Source organism: Accipiter gentilis, chromosome 28 (assembly GCF_929443795.1).
Source record: "Accipiter gentilis chromosome 28, bAccGen1.1, whole genome shotgun sequence".
Taxonomy (NCBI): domain Eukaryota; kingdom Metazoa; phylum Chordata; class Aves; order Accipitriformes; family Accipitridae; genus Astur; species Astur gentilis.
Genome location: NC_064907.1, coordinates 21257849 through 21276934, shown reverse-complemented (window position 1 = coordinate 21276934; position 19086 = coordinate 21257849). Strand labels below are relative to the sequence as shown.

Below are 19086 nucleotides of genomic sequence, written 5' to 3'. Positions count from 1 at the left end.
AGAGAAGCATGCTGCTTTTATTAGTAGCAAAATTGTCATGCTTTAATCTGCAGTCAGTGGGAGTTTAATAATAAAGTAACCAAATTGGTAGGTGTATTTGCAGACAAAGTAAGTTAAATGGTTTTGCACAGCTTCCATGTGTGGTGTCGTCAGCTGAAGTTTGCAGGAGTTAAAGGTAAGGGAGAGAAGGACGTGAGGATGTAGTTTTCCTAGGACTTGTGTAAGTACTGTGACAACTCTGCAAATGTTGCAGGCTTCCTCTTCCTTGGATGCGGCTCAACCTGATGTTTTCGTCTCTCGCTGCTCCATCTGGAAGATGCTCCAGGCCATGTTTCTGTCAGGTCCCGATGTGTTGATGTTGCAGTCCTGTATCAGAAAGCATTAACTTACTTAATTTGTATTTATTTATTTTAGATTCTAAATTTCTCTTTCCTTGGAGCTTTCAGGATGGTTTAGCTATGTTCTCTGTTGCATAATCTACAGTTTTCTTCGCCACTTGGCCCTGGTTGCATGTAAGCAAAATAGCCTGATGTACATATTCTAGCGAGGGTGCTCTAGGAATGTCTTTGTTAATTAACACAGGATCCAGACTAGAGGAAAGGTACCTTGCCCAAAACTTTGCTAATGAGACATGAGCAGTTGGTCTGAAGAGGTACCAGTCCCACTGGGACTGGCAAAGATTTAGAAGATGAAGGTCCTTGAATTTAATGGATCTGCTTTTCTTTTTTAAAAATTTTAATTCATCTATATTTGCTGCTCAGCTCATGTTTCTTTCTGCTCAGTGTGGCACTGTAAACAGACACACAGTATCCTGCTGGCCTCCAGGCCTGGCAGGAGGAGCTGTGGGAAGGGAACTGAACTCCTGGAGAGGATGGATGACTTCTGACTTTCTCATCTGGGAGAAGGAAAAAAAAAAAAAAAAAGTCTGTGATTCCCGAAAAGTTTTGATGATGACTGAGGCTCTGTAATAAAAAAAAGACAATTTTTTTTGTTGGTTTAATGTTTTCTTTAGATTTTATCCGTGGTCCATGGAAATATTGTGCAGAAATTAAAAAAAATAAGTCCAAACCTGATCTCTCCAGTGACTTTAAAAAGCATAATGTGTTAACAAAGTAGGGATTGAGGAAGTGGTGCTGGTTTTGGGTCCCTTATTTCTTGCTGGCTCCATTGTGTGTTATAAGAGGGGTAGGGGGAAGCAGTAGAGTGCTGTTTTGCTTTTTTCAACATAGACATCCTTTAAGCTAAAGATAGCACAGCGGGATGTGCAGATTTGTTCTCCAGAAATGAGACAAATGTGGCTAGGGTAGAACAATAAGGCTACTGCTGTGGGTTTAAGAGTTCTTAAAAATGACTTGTAATTTGAGATCCTCAAGTTGAAGCAGTTTAAGGGAGAGAGTAGGGGTTATTTTTGTGTCTGAATTTGAGCAATATAAAGAAATGAGGCCCTCCAGAGTTACAAGGGTTTTAAAACCCTGTCTGGCAGGAGTGAGCAGCATCTGTATGGCTTCCTGTATCGCAGAGCCATGTCCCATTTTTCTGAATTTGAATATCCATTTTGCAGCCTGGTTATAGTTTTTTAAGACCTTTAATTAATGTCCTGACACTCTTTTTTTTCTTCTTTTTTTGTTTTTTTTTTTATTCTTTCTGTTGCATCTTTTTGCAACTTCTCTGAGGCTGTGTCACGGTTTAACCCCAGCCAGCAACTAAGCACCACACAGCCGCTTGCTCACTTCCCCCCACACAGTGGGATGGGGGAGAGAATTGGGAAATAAAAAAGTAAAACTTGTGGGTTGAAATAAGAACAGTTTAATAGGACAGAAAGGAATAAAATAACAATGATTTCAATAAAATGACAAGAATAATAATAAAAGATTGGAATATACGAAACAAGTGATGCACAATGCAATTGCTCACCGCTTGCCGACTGATGCCCAGTTAGTTCCCGAGCAGCGATCTGCACCCCCAAGGTGAACTCCCCCCAGTTTATATACTGGGTGTGATGTCACACAGTATGGAATATCCCTTTGGCTTGTTGGGGTCAGCTCTCCTGGCTGTGTCCCCGCCCAACTTCTTGTGCCCCTCCAGCCTTCTTGCTGGCTGGGTGTGAGAAGCTGAAAAATCCTTGACTTAGTATAAACACCACTTAGCAACAACCGAAAACATCAGCGTGTTATCAGCATTATTCTCATACTGAACCCAAATTACAACAGTATACCAGCTACTAGAAAGAAAATTAACTCTATCCCAGCCAAAACCAGGACAGGCTGTTTCCAGTTAGTTCTGCTTCTAAAAGTTGATGGGGCTTCCTTGGAAAACCTGGTCTAGTTCCTAGGACAAACTATGATGTGTAAAACTAAGGTTTTTGCATGCTAAGAGAGATTTTTGTCTAACAGCTCTGATGCTGAGAGGCATGTTATTTGCATGTGTAACTTCTGTGGTTGTTTTGGAAGATGGGCTGTAATGGGTGCCCTAAAAGCTGTCTGATAACAAATGGGGAGGGTTATACTTTGAACACAGCAACGCCGTCTGGTCATTTGCTCTTTTTCAATCTTTTCTTAGTAAAAATAAATGCTGGTTTTAGTAAAAGCTTCAGTAGGCCTTTTGGCTGTGGTGTTTGATTGGTTAACAGCTTGTAAGCACCAGTTGTTGCAAGACTGCAGCTGTCAAATGCAACCTATTTTAACAGTAAATTTTACTGAAATACGGCTTTCTTGCTTGTCACATTTTACATGATGGGGAGGAACTCATTTAAGTGCTAAATTAAGTGCTAGTAGTAATTATGTACAAACATGTCAAATGTAACTGTATAAGTCTTGTTGATCTGATGGTTTGTGGCAGCTTGTAAAGAACGGGATTCACCAAAGGGCTCAGACTTTTAAAATGAGAATTCTTTGGGATGTGACTAGCTTTTTACAGCGTGTGACTACAGTTCTTGGTGTCGTGGGACTTCTGAATGCTACAGCAGCACTGAATCATAACTTACTATTGAGCTGATTCTTTAGAAATCCTTAAGCATAAAAGGAATATGTGCTGTAAGGTAATGGAGAGCAAATGAAGTGCTGCCAGGTTGTAGCATTGACAATGTCGTCATGCTTCTCTTTTTACCATTGTGCAGCACTTCTTGGCTGCTTGGATACATGCGACTTTTTTGTTCTGATTCATTCTGATGTCTGGGAGCCAGGTGCAAAACTTTGATGCTTATATACCTGCATCTTCAATCAGTTTCCTATTTCTGTCCAGGACTACAAATGTAAAATTCATATATTTTGATGCGTTGCTTACAGAGATGAAAGGCTTTCATCCTAAACAAATCAAGTATGTCCTGGGAGTCCTGACTTTACTAATAGCAATGACCACAAAATGAATTGTGTTAGTTTTTCTTTTTTCCTTGTTCTCCTGTCCTTTTTCAAAAGCACTAACATCAAACCATGTGTGGAAGATGGGTTTCTTCTGCTTCTTGCACAAATCAGCTTTGTAATGTAACTTAGATGTTTCAAAAGTTGGGAAGCCTTTTAAGTTTAGGCCTTTAGTAGTTCAGTGGGTGATCTGTAGCTCTGATTTCTGTCCAAGACAATGTTGCTGTTTATACTTCAGCTTTCTTCTTCATAATGGAAATTAATGGAGCAATGAAGGACTGTCTGGCAGGACAAGTAACCAGTGTAATTGCTTGTTTTTATGGAGATGTTAAATGTTAACTTTGCTTCCATTAATCGCCCCCTTGGATTCCTTTTAGTTCCCAGAAATAACTGTCTAGGCAGAGTTGGAAGCTCTGGAGCTAAGCACATGTAAGGGGTGCTCCCACCACAGCTCTATTGGTAGCTGCCGAGTGCCCTCCCCCTTCTGACTGTACTCTGAAGGGAGATGGTAGCAGGGACAAGGTGGGAAGCAAGGACCAACAGGTTTCTTTGTTAATGAATACGATGATTTTATGTCTTCTGCAGGAGGATTTGCAATAGTGTTTCTTGTGAGGACTAACAATGGAATGAAATGTGCCCTGAAGCGGATGTATGTCAATAACGAGTACGACTTGCAAGTCTGCAAAAGAGAAATCCAAATCATGGTAAGTCACCGCTTCGTACTGGGGCCCCAGACTAGGAATGGAATGGTGTGAGAGCCTGCTCACCTTTTGCCTGTGATCTGTGTAGCACCATGTCGCAAACTGTGGGTTTTCTTAGCAAAAGAAAGTCTCTCTTTGGAAAGACCTAACTGCTGGAGTTATGTGACTATGTGAAAATCTTGTGTTGAATTATTTAAAATGTAAATCATTTCAGTGGACAAGAAAAACATGGTAGCTGAAAAAGCAGAGGGAACTTCAGGAAAATGTGGGGAGGAAAAAACTCCTGAGTCTCCCACGACTTAATGGGAAGAGGAAGAGCTGAGCATGGTTGGGTGTGTTAGACTTCAAAGTCTAACAGTCTTCAGTTCAGGGCTAAAGTCTTCAGCCTTTTAGACTTCATCAGAAAAGGCTGATGATTCTGATGTAACTGTCCTTGAACTCAAATAAGTGCATGAATGGAAGACCTCCATCCTGAGATGAATTTGTATCACAACAGCTTCTTATCTTTTAGGTTGGGATGAAGAGCTGTCTCTGTATTGGAGAGGCTGATAGATTAAAACAGTATTTGTGGGGTAGTTACTGCCTGGGCTTTTGAAACAGGGAAGTATTTATAATAAGCACTGGGATGTTTCTCTATATTATTGGGTAAAAGGAGTTAGATGATAGGATAGCTTTTTTTTTAAAGAGCTGTTTTAAACTTAGTGTCTCTAAACAAAGAAAAAAATTGAGATGATCCAAATAAATTTTCTTAGTCTTGTTTGGAGCCTAGTAAACATGGAAAGTGCCACTTTTGAAGTTGTATTCAAAGATATTGATGAACATTTAGAGCAACTGTGAGGTGGGGAAGGAAATAGACAATCCTCATTCTGCTAATTTACAACTTGAGTTGTAGGTTTTGGGTAGATGATCTTCATATCAGAAGCTTTTACCTGTAGCAATTCTGGATGTGTTTTTTTGAAGTAGCTTTTACCTAGGCTAATGCCTTTAAAGTTAACTTCTGGAGTTTGTGTGATAGTGCACTGAAGCTTTTGGGCATGCTTTGTCATTGCCATAGCTAAAGCTACATGGGAAAATTTGAGATTAGATCTTACATCAAAGGTTTTAGCTGTGCTCATGAAGCTTGTTTACTGGGATTTTATTTGCTGGTGCTTTCCACTGTCTCCATGTCTTTGGTGCCTCTTTGAAATGTGTGGCTAAACTGGAAATTGAAGGTGAGAAGTATCCTTCTTACCTGGCAGGTCCACTTGCTCCTGTACTGAATCTTATCATAAGCACTAATATTTGCCCTGAAGAACCAGTATATCACTAAAAGGACATATTTTCTTCTTTCCTAGCTTTTGTGCAATAAATAAGTATTTTAAACTTAACTGCACTTTTTGCAACCCTACAGCATTACAGCAGAATGGGGCCAGCAGATTCTTGATTTCTTTTACTGGTGAAGCTGAACACTGAACTGGTCTGGCTATCACACCTGGGAGTGTGTGTGAAGCTGTCAGTCCCAAAGGAATGACTTTTTCCTGCAGGTTTAGCATGTGTCATGGATAAGTCATTGATACGAGAACTTGTGCTTTAATCCACCGAGTTACTTAAAATAAGGTACTTGTAAAAGCAAGGTTAAAATTTATTTTATTACCTTAGTGGGTTTTTTTGAGCATGGGAAGATTTGAGATACTCTTTGCCAGCAGAAGAGTGGAAGGAGATGAGAACAGTAAGCACAACATGTAAAGTGCATGGCTACCACAAAACATCTGCCTTGTTCTCCCCTCCCCATAAAGGAGGAGCAGCTCCAGGTGGCTTGGCCTGGGCCATTTGAGGGAACATGCAAAAATGTGGACTGATCACAGAACAAGTTAGTTCGTCAGGTTGGCTGTTTCTCTGCTGTTTGTCTCAAATCCTTCTGGAAGGAGAAGAGGTAGAGACAGACATCAGGTTTGTTCGAGTTTTGCGTGACGATTAATCCAAAGTGACAGAAGCTTGCGCCTACACAGGAGAAGAGCTAGGAAAGCTGTGCAGTGTAGAGGAACCAGATTAAAATATTGCTCACTCTGTATGGCTAGTTTATGCTTTGAATTTATTTATCTTACAGCGGGATCTATCTGGCCACAAGAACATTGTTGGATACATTGATTCCAGTATAAACTCAGTAAGCAGTGGCGATGTATGGGAAGTGCTAATACTAATGGACTACTGTCGAGGTGAGTGTGGGCTCAACATATTACTCATTGGTAGATTTGTCCCTTTTCAGTGCTTACAGGAAACTTGCACAACATCTTCCTTTAAAAAAAACCAAAACTGTTCCTACACCTAGCCCTTCCTTGGCTACCAAGGAACCATTCTGAACAAACCAAAGCCAAAACTAGGTGTGGGGAAGTGGATGATAAGTGAAGCTATGCTGACTCTGTTAATGGGATTGGTACCACCTTTGTCCCTGCTCAGGGTGGTCCTAGATCCTTTCTGTTGTGAAGGGGAACCCTTAAATATGTATTGCTGTTTTCCGTAGGCTGATCCGCACAAGAAGTGGCTCTTCTAAAGCTGCCAGGCTGTGGAATGAAATTCTTCTTCACTTTTTGTCATATTGCAAGCTTTTTTCCACTTCAGCCTGACTTAGGATTGTTCTGGAAGAAGCATGAAATGGATAATGTGAAGCTGAAAAGTACTCCTTTTACCTCTGACCTTTTTGCTTGGCTGTCTCTAGCCAGACAGGCTCTTCCAGTCTTTTCCAGCTGTCCCAAAGCTTTGATCTCTTGTGGCTAGGATGTGGTGTTTGGAAAATGACGCATGTGCTGTGCTCAAATGCCTCTCGCAGGAATAGTGTTAAGCAAAAATAATGTTTTGGCCAGGTGACTTGAGAAGTCTGTGGCTGTTTTGGATGGTGGCAGCTGATGGAAACAGGTATTCTTGGGATTGTTTGGCTTTTAACTGAAGCCAGGTGCATTGTAGCAAGAACAACTAGATGCTAAAATGCCTTTAAACATGTATGGTACAGCTTTCTGTTCTGCCATGCCTTCTTTGCTGCTTTGTTTTGATGCAGGAATCTTCACTAACTTGCACTGGGTTTGTTTGCTGGTAAAGGAAGAACCTTACTTGTAGTTTTGCTCAAGGAATCATTACGTAAGCTCCCTGTAAGCTTAAACCTAAAGATCACAAGGCTTGTTGTAAGAAATAGGCCTGACAGTGCTAGTAAATACATACTCAGCTCCGTGTTGCAGGCCGCACTGTGAAGTGCAAACTATAGCAATTCAGAAGGCACTCCCTCCAGCTGCATTAGCCTCCCCTCTGTGCCAGACTTTGGGCTGATGAAGTAAAATCCATCTTTCTAAGGCCTTTCCTTCCATCTGAAAGGAGGAGAGCTGCAAGGTGGTATTTTTCACGTAGCTTGCTTTTGCCAGATGCTCTGCTTGGCATACGCCTGTCTCTGTCTCCAGCATTCAGACTGAAGCACAGGAGTTGCTGTTATACATTGGATTTTCCCTTGTTACTTTCCTGTTGTGTCAAACAGTTTCCGGACCAAATCAGTGTGTCTTTGTGTGCAGAACTGCACTCATTTTGAGTGCAGAATGTTCACAGCTGTACTATTTTTTTAAGCTGAGCTTTTCTTTTATACCATGGAAATAAAGTTTTCTGATACTTGTGATGTGAAATGATACAGTTTTGTTTTGCCAAAGCTTCAGAAAGGAGGTTTTTTTCTCTGTATATGGGGTGTTTTGAGGGGGGAAGAATCCTCTGTGTGGATTGTTTTGGAAAGGCTTTGACAGCAACAAAACCTCAAAGTTGAGGCAAATTCAGGACTCATTCATGAAAACTTGCTTTTGTTTGTCTGGAGTTTCCCTTATAGATGGATTTGTTGGTTTTTTTGCCAGTCTGTGACTTTAGCCAAGCCACTTAGTAGTGTATGGGTTTTTTGAGTGTATCCCTTCCTCCTTCCTCTTGCTTACATGTGGCAAACTATTTTGTGGACTGTGGGTGCCCCAAATTCAGCCTTTTATTCCTTTAGTCTGACAAAAACATCTTATTTTGAAGAAGAAAGAAAAAAATGCAGCTTAGGCAAAATTACATTCGAGTCTTAACATAGCCAGGTGAATGTGGGCCTTGGAAGCTAACTTGCTGCTCTTGAAGGACTGTTCAAAGATGAGATGAGATGTAATGCCTGCCGGCAGATAGGGAAAACCCCCTGGGATTTAGGTGAGGAAATGAGAACGAAACAAGATGAGTAAGCAGATTGCAAAAAGCCTCTGGGGAAGGCTTGGTGTGAATTTTGAATTTGAACTCATGAACTAATTGTGCGCTGACTGTACAGCCACGGTTTGATGGGGAACAGACTAAGACAAGTTATATCTGGTAGGATTGGGGCTTAGACCAGGCCAGACCTCATTTTGCATACCTGCTCTGATTCTTGGTGTCTGTTTCTCCTCAGGAGGTCAAGTGGTGAACCTCATGAACCAACGCCTGCAAACAGGGTTCACGGAGAATGAGGTCCTGCAGATCTTCTGCGACACCTGTGAAGCTGTAGCCAGGTTGCATCAGTGTAAAACGCCAATAATCCACAGGGATTTGAAGGTGAGTTGTGGACTCCAGTAATACAGCAGGGAGCGTGCATCCTCCTTAACGTGTGTGTCTGCTGCCTACGCCATGGCAGACAGGCTTTGAATACCAGTACTGTGTTTCTGTTGTTAGTAATGAGGAAAAGTGAACATAAATACCTCTCTCTATTGGAAGATAAAAAAAGGAATGAGCCTCTCATTGCTGCTTACCATATGTTTACCATCTATAGATCTAATTAAAAAACACAAATGTTTGTGAATAGTTCTGTTTTGCACAGGAGATGTGCCAGAATGTATCTGATGAATTATTCACGGTGACTTTCTACCACCTGAAACGCTGCCGATGTTATAAGGTAGTTCACAAAAAGCATGCTGTAAATTTGTTTCCTGGACCCACATTAAAAGGATCCCTCCAGAGATGTTGGCCTTGGGGCAGGAGTCATAAGAAGCTTTTGAAACTGGCCTCTAGCTCTCTGTTGACCATGAAAGTGCATTGTAAAACTCTGTGTGCTTAGCTGGGAACAGAGCTAGGCCAGTGGGGAGAGCTTTTGAAAAATCCCATGCCTGTAATCAAACAAACAAACAAAAAGATGTTCCCTTTCCTCTCAACTAGCTCAGAAAATGCCTGAATAATATATTCAGCCAAGAAGGAGGCTCCTGTGTACATTTGAAATTCAGATGTGCTTTGAGGGTCAGGCTCTTTTTTTCAGAGCCCTCAACGGATGTTTGTTTTGTGCTGTTGGCCATTGTTTTATAGGAGCAAAAGATGCCACATGCGCCAATGAGAGCCAGGTAGCGCAGGGGGAAAAAATCTTCAGGGTATGCTTTAGCATGTTTCAAATGATTGTGACCCCATGGCTCAGTCAGTTTGAGTATATGAAACAAGTCTGACATCTGTTTTTCTAGAATGAGACAGGTGGAGTCTTATAAATTTGAGGCCTGGATTTAAAGCTGTTAAGGTCTATGGGCCTCTTGCAGGAGTTTGTATAGGCAAGGAAAACTGGGGTGAGAGGATGAGGCTTAGGAACAGGGACCTCTCCAGTTGATACTAACCCCTGCTGTTACCTTTTTGGCGAATCCCTGGTTTTTTTTTAATAAAGAACAAACTCATTGTGTGGCATGTGAATAAATTCTGGCACATCTGTGATCTTGAGCATTACATTCTACACCGAGTTGCAGTTGAAACGGACTGTTACAGTCTGATGTCCAGCCCACTACTGTGTGCATAGATCAGTAAAGTTTTTGCAAGGCCTGGTTCTTGGTAACCTGTGCCCAAGGTCGGAGAGTTGGCTCTTCTCTGCTTTGAGACATGTTTCCTAGTTGAATATTGTGTTATTTCTGTCATGATGACCTCTGGAGCTCTAGTCGCAATTGGGAATCTTAAGTACTAACACAGAAGTAATGATTTAGATATGTTTTGACTTTATTTGAGTTCAAATTTAATAATGCCAAGGGGGACCTGCAATTCCAAGAGAGATCAAGGGCTAGAGAAGTTTTGCACAAGTTGAGTGTAACGAAAGGTATCCATCGGCTAGGTGTGGGTAGATGCTGAAGAGTGGGTAGATGTTGACTTTGCAGACATCTGTGTGGGGATTGGAGGCTTTTTTTGCCTTCCAGCTCTTTGATGTTGCTCTAATACTGGAGGTTCCTGCCCAGAGAGCTCTGCCAGCAGAAAGAATCGTATGAATAGTCTTTAAGCCCTTTCAGACAAACACAGCTGGATTAGTTTCAGCGGCCTGTGGATGTGATTTTGAATTAACCCAACAGACTTTGCCTGAAGCAGAACAACTCCTGTTGGCACAGTCTCCAGCTGATGGGAAGTTGGCTTTAAACTGAAAGAGGGTAGATTTAGATTAGATATAAGGAAGAAATTCTTCACTATGAGGGTAGTGAGGCACTGGGACAGGTTGCCCAGAGAAGTTGTGGATGCCCCATCATTGGAAGTGTTCAAAGTCAGGTTGGATGGGGTTGAGCAACCTGGTCTAGTGCAAGGTGTCCCTGCTCCATGGCAAGGGGCTTGGAACTAGATGATCTTTAGGGTCCCTTCCTACCCAAGCCATTCTGTGATATGATTCTATGAAGTGACCAACAGCTGGGGACAACAGCACCTTTAAGCAGCATGCCTACAGGCAAAAGTGGACATCTCGCTGCAAATAAAGGCCAGGAAAAAGGTAGTATGCTATCTCTGTGTGTGTTTAAGGTTTTCTTTCCTGATCTGATGGTTAACTCTCAGGTGCTGTGTCAGTCTGTCCCTGTGTGCTTATGGCATGATGTGCCTGTACAGGGTGTGATGTTTAGTTTGATGTGCTTTGACTGCCACAGGCCGTGTATTGACGCTGCTTTTTGCTAAAAACTAGGAAGCCCCTCATGTGCTGCCTCTGCCCTAGCTGGGACCCCTGTAGAGGCAGTGTAAGGTTATTGGCAGTAGGCTTGCCTTGCGTGGTTACCTTTGCTTGTTCTTGCAGATATTTTCCTCACCCTCAGGGTTCATAGCCATTGCTGCTGCCGGGCAATCCCTAAAAAGTTTATTTTTGTTTATCTCTCGCTGGAGTAAGAACACTTCCTATACCTTTAGGTTAGGCCTTTTAACAGCGAAGAACAAATGGCCAAACCATCTTCTGGCTGTTATATTACCCTGGTTGTGAAGTCTCTGCTTTGAAGTTGGAATTTCTGCAGAGAAACTGTAATTGTCAGACCCCAGAGGACTATTTAGTGAGGTGGAGGGAGGGGAAAAATCTATCTAGGACTGATGATAACAACTTACGCAGCGACCCTATACCTAGTGGCAGTTGTTTGCATACCTTATATTTAACCTTGTCTTCCCAGTCTCACATCCTATAATGCATATTGCTCAAAGCACCAGCTTAGAGCCAACTTTGATTTCTACAGCTCAGAGCTTTCTGCAGTGAGAGGTCTCCCACTTCTACCTATGATGCTTCTGCTAGTCTGAACCCATCTGGTTGCAGGAGTAGATGACTGGTTTGCAGATGAGTGGCTGATTTGTCTTGTAGTAGACACAGCAGGATACAGCAAAATACTGTGTCAGTCGCCCTGGAGGATGCTGTTGATCAAAATATCTTTCTCTTTTCCTTTCCCTAATTTCTGAATTAAACCAGAAGATTGTGCTCTCCTGTTAAGGATTTAGTTTCTTCTGCTTTCATTTTAGCAGGAGGCCTCCCAGTGTTGCACTTTGTGGTGTGATAAGATAGTCATGCAGTGCTGCTGTTATATCTGTGCTTTCTTCCGTCAACCTTCTTTGTAATGCCAAGTCTTTCCCTGATGCCACCAACAAGGCTTTGCCTGGAATTTGTTTGAGTGGATCTGTGTTGAGAGTGTGATATGTAAAATTGTTCAGTCCTCTAATGGTAAACCTTTGTATCAACTGTGTTTAAGAATATGCCTGTGCCAAAATCAGTTAGTGCTCGGAGATGTCACATTGCATTCATTTCTTTGCTATGAAATACTAAATAAGCTTTCAGAAGTAAATAGTGAATAAATAGTGAATGGTGCCAGGGGAGGGAGGGAAGTTGAAACATCTCTAAAGAGACCTGAAGGTGCTGGAAAGCAGTCGGAAAGTGTACCTTTGTCATGCATCCCTCCCAAATTGCTACCCGAACTTAAAAATACCAGCCTTAGAAGCCATTGGTTTCATGAGAGGATAATGTGTCTTGATTTTGCTAGTTAAAGTCTTATCCCTTGCCACTCTGTGCAATGTTTTACTAAAGAAAAGTGTTTGTTTCAGAGAGCAAAGACAGAAGCTAGCTACATTCTGTAACTAACAAAACTTCAGGCAACTCATAGTTTCCCTTGAAGATTTTTGTTTGGCGTCTAAATCTGACTTTGTCAGTGTTGGGCATGTCAGAGACTGCAGCCAGAGTTGTAAGCGCTCAGCAGTGCTGAAAACTGGATTATGGATTTTTGAGTGTTTGACTGGAAGAAGGCACCGCCATACTCTTTTAAAAAAGACAGTTTTCTCTGGCCTGGCAGTCAGTAGCAGTAATTCAGGTACTTTGTTTTGCGGCTGGTTTTGGGTTTTTTTTTTTTTGTTAGTTTGTTTGTTTGTTTTCCTGGAAGTTACTGAACAAGCCTGGTTGCTGGATAGTCCAATGCTGATGTTTAATAATACTTGGAGGATGTTTTGGTGAGAAGTCATGTCAGACTTCTCAGCCAGATAAAGTGGAAGGATTCTTCTGGAAGCATTTGAGTATTTGCAGGGAATAGGGACTAACGCTGTCAGTGTTGATCTGCTGGGGAGAACATCTGTGTGCAATGCTTTATTCAAAGCAGATGGATAGCAGAGAGGGGGAAGGGGTGTTGTTTAACCCTTGGTTTCAAGCCAGCATTTCCCCCCTCAGCTGCTCTAATTTGGCTGCATTTTCTGATGCTTAAAATGCTGACTACTTCTTTTTCTTTCCTTCTTGTAAAGATCATCCTTGAATGGGGAGCTCTACATACAAAAGATTTTGTTAGTGAACAACTTATTTAGTGATTTTTTTGAAATATATGAGCAGTATGTGTTAGCTTGTTGTATCTGAGCATTTGACATTGTTTGAAGATAAATATGTTAAAAATCGTGTGTGTTCTCTTGAGAGAACACACTGTTAATGCCACTGTATAGATGAGGAATTTGAATGCAGGGAAGCTCTGCCAAAGCAAGGAACTGAACCCAGGTTTTTCCGCATCTTATATCAGTGTTGAAACATTTAGACAGCTTTCTTAGGTGGATGCAAGCTAGGCTTTTGTTAATGCATGATTAAGTGTGAGTATTTGGGGGAAAGGCAGTGACTCTGCTGATTTTATTTATTTATCAGCTATCCCAGGTGTTTGTTTCAGCATTTCAGTTGTCTGATTCAAGCTACCAAATAATATTTAAAAGAAAGGGGTCATCTTCTCAGCAGCCTGAAGGAACGTCTGCTGATACAACCACTGTCTAGGGAGTATAGGGTACCCAACACATTCTGATAATAAGCAACTAAAGTGTGAGCATAAGCGGAGGTTTGTTTTGAATAAGACCCAAAGTGACAGGTGAAATGCAGGCAAAGAACTGGAGAGGTATTATAATTTCAGAAAGCATAGAAGTGTGTGTGCTGTCATCAGTTTGCCTCCTCTCTGTCCCACTAGGCAGCAAGGCGTTACAGCCCTTTATAAAGCTCTGGACAGCTTGTATTAGCTGTCCCAAATTCAGATGCCAGACTGTGGGTCATAGTAGCTCAGGAAGTTGAGCACTGAAGACACTGGGACACAGTTCTAGTCCTGAAGCACATAGTAGTCTTAGTAGAGGCAAGGTGATGTGCTGGCAAAAGGAGAAAGGAGGGGTGGCAGGATGGAACGCAGTGTTCCAGTTATGCTTCCACTATTTGACTTCTATTTTACGAGATGTGACAGAGTTTTGATGCATATTTTCTTTGCTGTCATGTTATACTTTTATGTCAGATGTGTCTGATGTGTCTTCAGGCACTAAAACCCCTGCTCATCTAAAGAAAACAAATGTTTGTGGCTTTTTTTTTTCCTCTGAGTGATTCTGTATTTGTCTGTGATGCTTTCAGGTTGAAAACATCCTGCTGCACGATCGTGGGCACTATGTCCTGTGTGACTTTGGAAGTGCTACTAACAAATTCCAGAATCCTCAAACAGAAGGGGTGAATGCGGTAGAGGAGGAGATCAAAAAGTAAGTGCGCTTTTTCTTTTCAACTCAGACGTAGTTTGTATTTGAAGGGTAATTTTTTTGTTGTACTGGGACTAAATTTTACTCAGGCCTGTTGCAGCAGATTGGATGCTGCTGCACAGAAGTGTCTGCTGCAGGTAAATAAGTGCCTGGGGGAAGGTGAAACAATAAATTGAGCTTGATGTAATTGCTTTGGACCTGAAAGACTGAGCGTACTAATGCAGAGAAGTTGCCCACCTTGACAAAGTAGTGACATGCTCTGTTATGTATGGGGTCAGTCTATCTCTGTCCCTCATCTGTCTTGGCTTCTTTGAACTGCAGTACAGCAGATGACAAAATCCCTGTCCTCGGTGAGCCACTCTTCATAAATCCTTGCAGTGACTAAGGGAACGCATGGCCTAACTTCTCAGCTCTTCATAGAAAATGTAAGGACCTTGAGGTGTTTTATGTGGCTCCTTCTCTTCTCCCCATGCACGACCAGCTATAGTGCTAGCAACTAGGTGCACCCTGGTGCCTTTAAAAGGGAACTTGGCTGTTTGGTAGGACCTAGATCAAGAATGGAGCAGGCTCGAGGTCCTTGGTCTTGCTTTAGTTTTAAGAACATCACTGCTGCAAACTTTCGAGTTCTCTTAATACAATATTCTGGCTAGAAAACAGCATGTTAGAAATGTGTGTAAATGCCTCCTTTTTGTTAGGATTCAATTACACCTGCATGGATTTCCTAGATTGTTTGACTGAAGTTTTTAGAGCTCTCCTAGTCTGACTTTTCAGTCCCTTTGGAATACCCCATTTGTACACTTATTAACAAGACTGCAAAACCTTTGCCTTTAGCAATGCTTTCTTGTGATCAAGGTAAATAGCATGCAAGGTGCCATAGTAGAAATTATAGACTTACTGATAGGAAATCTTATCATAAGAGTCTCTTAAACTGTGGCACCGTTTCCAGCTTTTCTGTTTGTAGTAATTTTTTAAAGTGAGGCAGATTCTAGCTATAGTTTGAGATAGGAAATAACCTTTCCTTTGTTTACAATGACTCTGAGCAGGAGTCCTGGTATGGAAGTCTATTTATCAGGAGCCACGTATCTGGTTACAGGCTTTTTAATACAGTTGGCCAAAGCCCCAGCAGTGAGGACATTGCAGAGGACATTTGACTACTAACCCTGTTAATAGTCTGAATCCTTGAATATTTCTGTTCTAGTTCTTAAAATATACTGTTTTGTGAGTAAATTGCTTGCTCTGGAAAGGATCTTGGTTACTGCTTTGGTTTCACAGGGCAGTTTGCAGTGGTTAGTATTTTATTGTTAAAGGTATATAGCAGATGCTGCTGTTAAAAGATTTTTTCCAATAGATTGTCATCGTTAGTATCCCTTTCACTAAAATGAGTAGGGAAAGAGTGAATTATGAATTATTTGGAAATACGGCACAGTGAAAATGCATCTGATATCCACTTTGAACTCACTCATAGATCTTTCTGCTACAGGTACACTACGTTATCCTACAGAGCGCCAGAAATGGTCAACCTGTATAGTGGCAAACTTATTACTACAAAAGCAGACATATGGGTATGTATAAAAACTGCTTAACATCATACAACTGGCCTGCAGCTTGCTTTCATTACTGTAATGACAGGGTAACTGTCTGGCTGGGGCTAACCTAGTTTCCGTAAGAGACTGGACAGTTTCTGAATAAAGAGTTCCTCTGCTTGACATTTCTGATGAGTTACTGCTGAGCAGGGTGGTTTGTGGATAAAACCTGCATGCTTCTTTGCATGCTACCTCCCATGTGGTTTTAATTTAGAACAGTGCAAACCTGATTTCATATCTTAAGAGTTAAACCAGAAAATTCAGAGTATTGTGACTTCTTGTGCCTGGGTTGGGTTGCAAGCGTGTGAAATCAAAGTTACCGGTCAGAATTTAGTAGAAAACTGCAAAAATAGACCTCGCCCCAGGAGCAATCCTGCACAGTGTAACACAGGTCTGAGTTGTCAAACTTGGTGAAAGACCAAGCTATTGCACTGCTGTTTCTAATGATCAGTGCAATCTTGCCATGCTTTTCATCTTGAGAGCAAAATGCAACTGTGGTGTAATCCATTACTGGCTAACCTGATCAAGGATAGAAAGCTTCTCTTTAGTTGGGATGGAGATGAAAAAAAGTCTGTACTGTTTGTAGTGGCAATTCAGCAAATGGGAGGTGTTTAAAATGCTAATTCAGCGCATGTTTGTGTGGTTTCTGAAGCCCTGAGCTAGGAAGTAACAAGGCAGAAGCAGTGTAAGGAGAGTTTTAATGTATCCTCAATAGCTCTGCATCTGCATATACAAGAGGGAAAATTGCTGGCGTGACATCTGCTGGGAAGAGTCCTCTGCCCTCTCTGTGAGCTCAGCTTGGACTGAGGAATGCAGCAGCTCCTGTGGGGCTCTTGCACCACTGAGTTCAGCAGGAGGTTTGTAGAACTGGGCCCTGTACCAGTGCCGGCTCACTCGCCTTGGTGTTAGAGACCCAGAGAGGGAAGGTTACAGCTGAAACGGCATGAAAAGATTGTCAGGGCCTCAAAGGCAGCCAGAGGAGAACCTAGGATTTGTGCTCCTTCCTGTGATAATGTGGAAAGGTGGAGACCCAAAGGCTGTCAAATAGCTCACCTTTTCCTGGCATGGAAGGAATTCTGTTCTGGTGACCCATGGAGTGTTTCCAAACGAGCGTGTGGTGGTGTGCACACTGGGGCCTCAACTTCAAGGCCTGTTGCAGCACTTGTCCTGCTGGAAACCTCCCTCTCCTCAAACCTCATCGAGGTTATTTTAAACTAGAGTGCAATTTAATTGTGAAATCCTCCTGACAAGATATAAGCTGACGATGAGTTGCTTGGGATTAGGAAATGTTTCCCTCTCTCCCCTCTGAGATGGTGGGAGTATTTCATAATTAGCCCTTTGTGCACAACTTGTTATTTCCTTTTGAAATAGGTGGTGGTTCTTGCTGTCAGAAGCAGCATGGAAATAGATGGAAGGGTGATATAACCTAGCAGCCTGCAGACTTATCTGTATATCTCTCCCTGGTATATATTTATAACGGTTGAAAGGTTGTTTGAACTTAAGCTTGGAAACAGTTTGGTTTTTTCTTTGTCAGAATAAATGTATTAAGGATGATGGTTATCGTTTATTTTTGCTATTACTTTGCTTTTCCCTTCCAGTATGTGGCAGAAACAGGCTTTGCCTGTTTAATGACATGAAGAGTTACACTATGTGGAGCTGTGGGGTGTGCGTGATGATACTCACACAATCCCCCAGATTACAGGATCTCAGCCTGGCAAGGGAGAGCTGTTCATGTATTTATCTTCCCATAAAGCTATGCTTGTTTTCAAGTCGATCACAGGGATGTTAAAATGTAGGCCTGACATCATGCACAACCCCTATAGTAGAACAAGCTAGAGCACTTTCCCTGTTATTTACAATGGCGTTTGAATTGTACCATTGCCTGGTTTGCTTCAGTTTAAATCCTTTGCTCTGTTCTCTCTCCAGGCCCTTGGCTGTTTACTGTACAAGCTGTGTTACTTCACCTTGCCGTTTGGGGAGAGTCAGGTGGCAATCTGTGATGGCAATTTCACCATTCCAGATAATTCTCGGCACTCGCAAGACATGCACTGCCTCATCCGTAAGTGTCTCTGACAGTGGCATAATCCACTTCCCCAGAATTAAAAAAAATAGCAGAGGTGTTTTGTTCCTTATATTCCCTACTCCTACAGTAAAACAGCTGGTGTTTCTCTTCTTTTAAGAGACTTGCTTTATCCACAGGGGTGGATAAAGTGATCTTTTAGCAGCTTGGGAGATCACTCTTCGAAAGAAATTATGACGAAAAGAGATTTCTGTTTGGCTAGGCTGTAGTGAACTCTCTGGAAAGGCAGGAAAACAGGCAGCCATTTGGTTTGAGTGTCCTACAGAAACTTGCACAATGAGCCTATTTATGCAGAAACGTATTTCTCCAGTAATAAATCTATTTGGATAAGGAACTGAAAAGAACCACAGTGACTTAGACTAGTGATAAGAATTCATCTTCTATGAATTGAGAAACAGAACTGAAATGATTTATAAATAACCCACTGACTAAAGTGAATGTGTAATTAAGGGTACAATGCACTACTGGCAAAGCTGGGGCAGCTCCCTTGTTTTCAGCACAGCGTTTGATTTTTTTTTTTTAATTTTTTTTCCTTTTCCCCTATTCCCTAGCCACAGTCTTGACTAACAGAGAGTTGAATGTGTTTGCAGAGCAGCCTGGTATTTTCTTTGCTTATGTGGTCATATATGTGGCTGGCCTGTCTTCCTCCACCATGACGCACTGGGGTTGGATCAAGCTCTTTTACTTCGGGTTCACTTGAAAATGCAGAAGTCGAAACCAATGCTATTCCCTGACCAGGCAGGCTGCGTTTCCCCTCCTTGCCCTAGAGCCTTCGATAGCAGCTACAAATTGTTCACAGCTGCATTGAAAAATATCTCCTAGTCCATCCTGACGGACTTGCCCCTTTCTCTCTGACCCTGATGATCAGCTCAGCCCCACTGACCACCAACCGGGTGCTTTGAAAGACACAGGGCACCCTGTTAGCATCTGGTTATACCAAATGTAGCTCTGCCACAAATGGGTCATGTGAATTTGTCTGTTCTATTGCTGATAGTAGCATCTCTGTCTTTTAAAGGGTATATGCTTGAGCCAGACCCAGATAAGAGACCTGATATTTATCAGGTCTCCTACTTTGCATTCAAACTGGCAAAGAAGGAATGCCCAGTCCAGAATGTTCAGGTGAGTAGCAAAGGAGTGGACTGATACAGGGCTTTGTGGGA

The 19086-nt window shown here is 42.0% G+C and overlaps 1 protein-coding gene across 5 annotated transcripts in view; it reads left to right on the top strand.

The window, feature by feature from the left end:
* Positions 1-19086, top strand: part of AAK1 (AP2 associated kinase 1) — an 81899-nt gene that overhangs the window by 23288 nt on the left and 39525 nt on the right. For all 5 annotated transcript variants that reach the window (XM_049830742.1, XM_049830745.1, XM_049830744.1 and 2 more), the window contains exons 3-9: positions 3942-4060; positions 6144-6252; positions 8472-8614; positions 14145-14266; positions 15744-15825; positions 17773-17905; positions 18942-19045. In XM_049830742.1, the coding sequence (XP_049686699.1) occupies positions 3942-4060; positions 6144-6252; positions 8472-8614; positions 14145-14266; positions 15744-15825; positions 17773-17905; positions 18942-19045 (812 nt within the window). The remainder of the gene's footprint in view (positions 1-3941; positions 4061-6143; positions 6253-8471; positions 8615-14144; positions 14267-15743; positions 15826-17772; positions 17906-18941; positions 19046-19086) is intronic.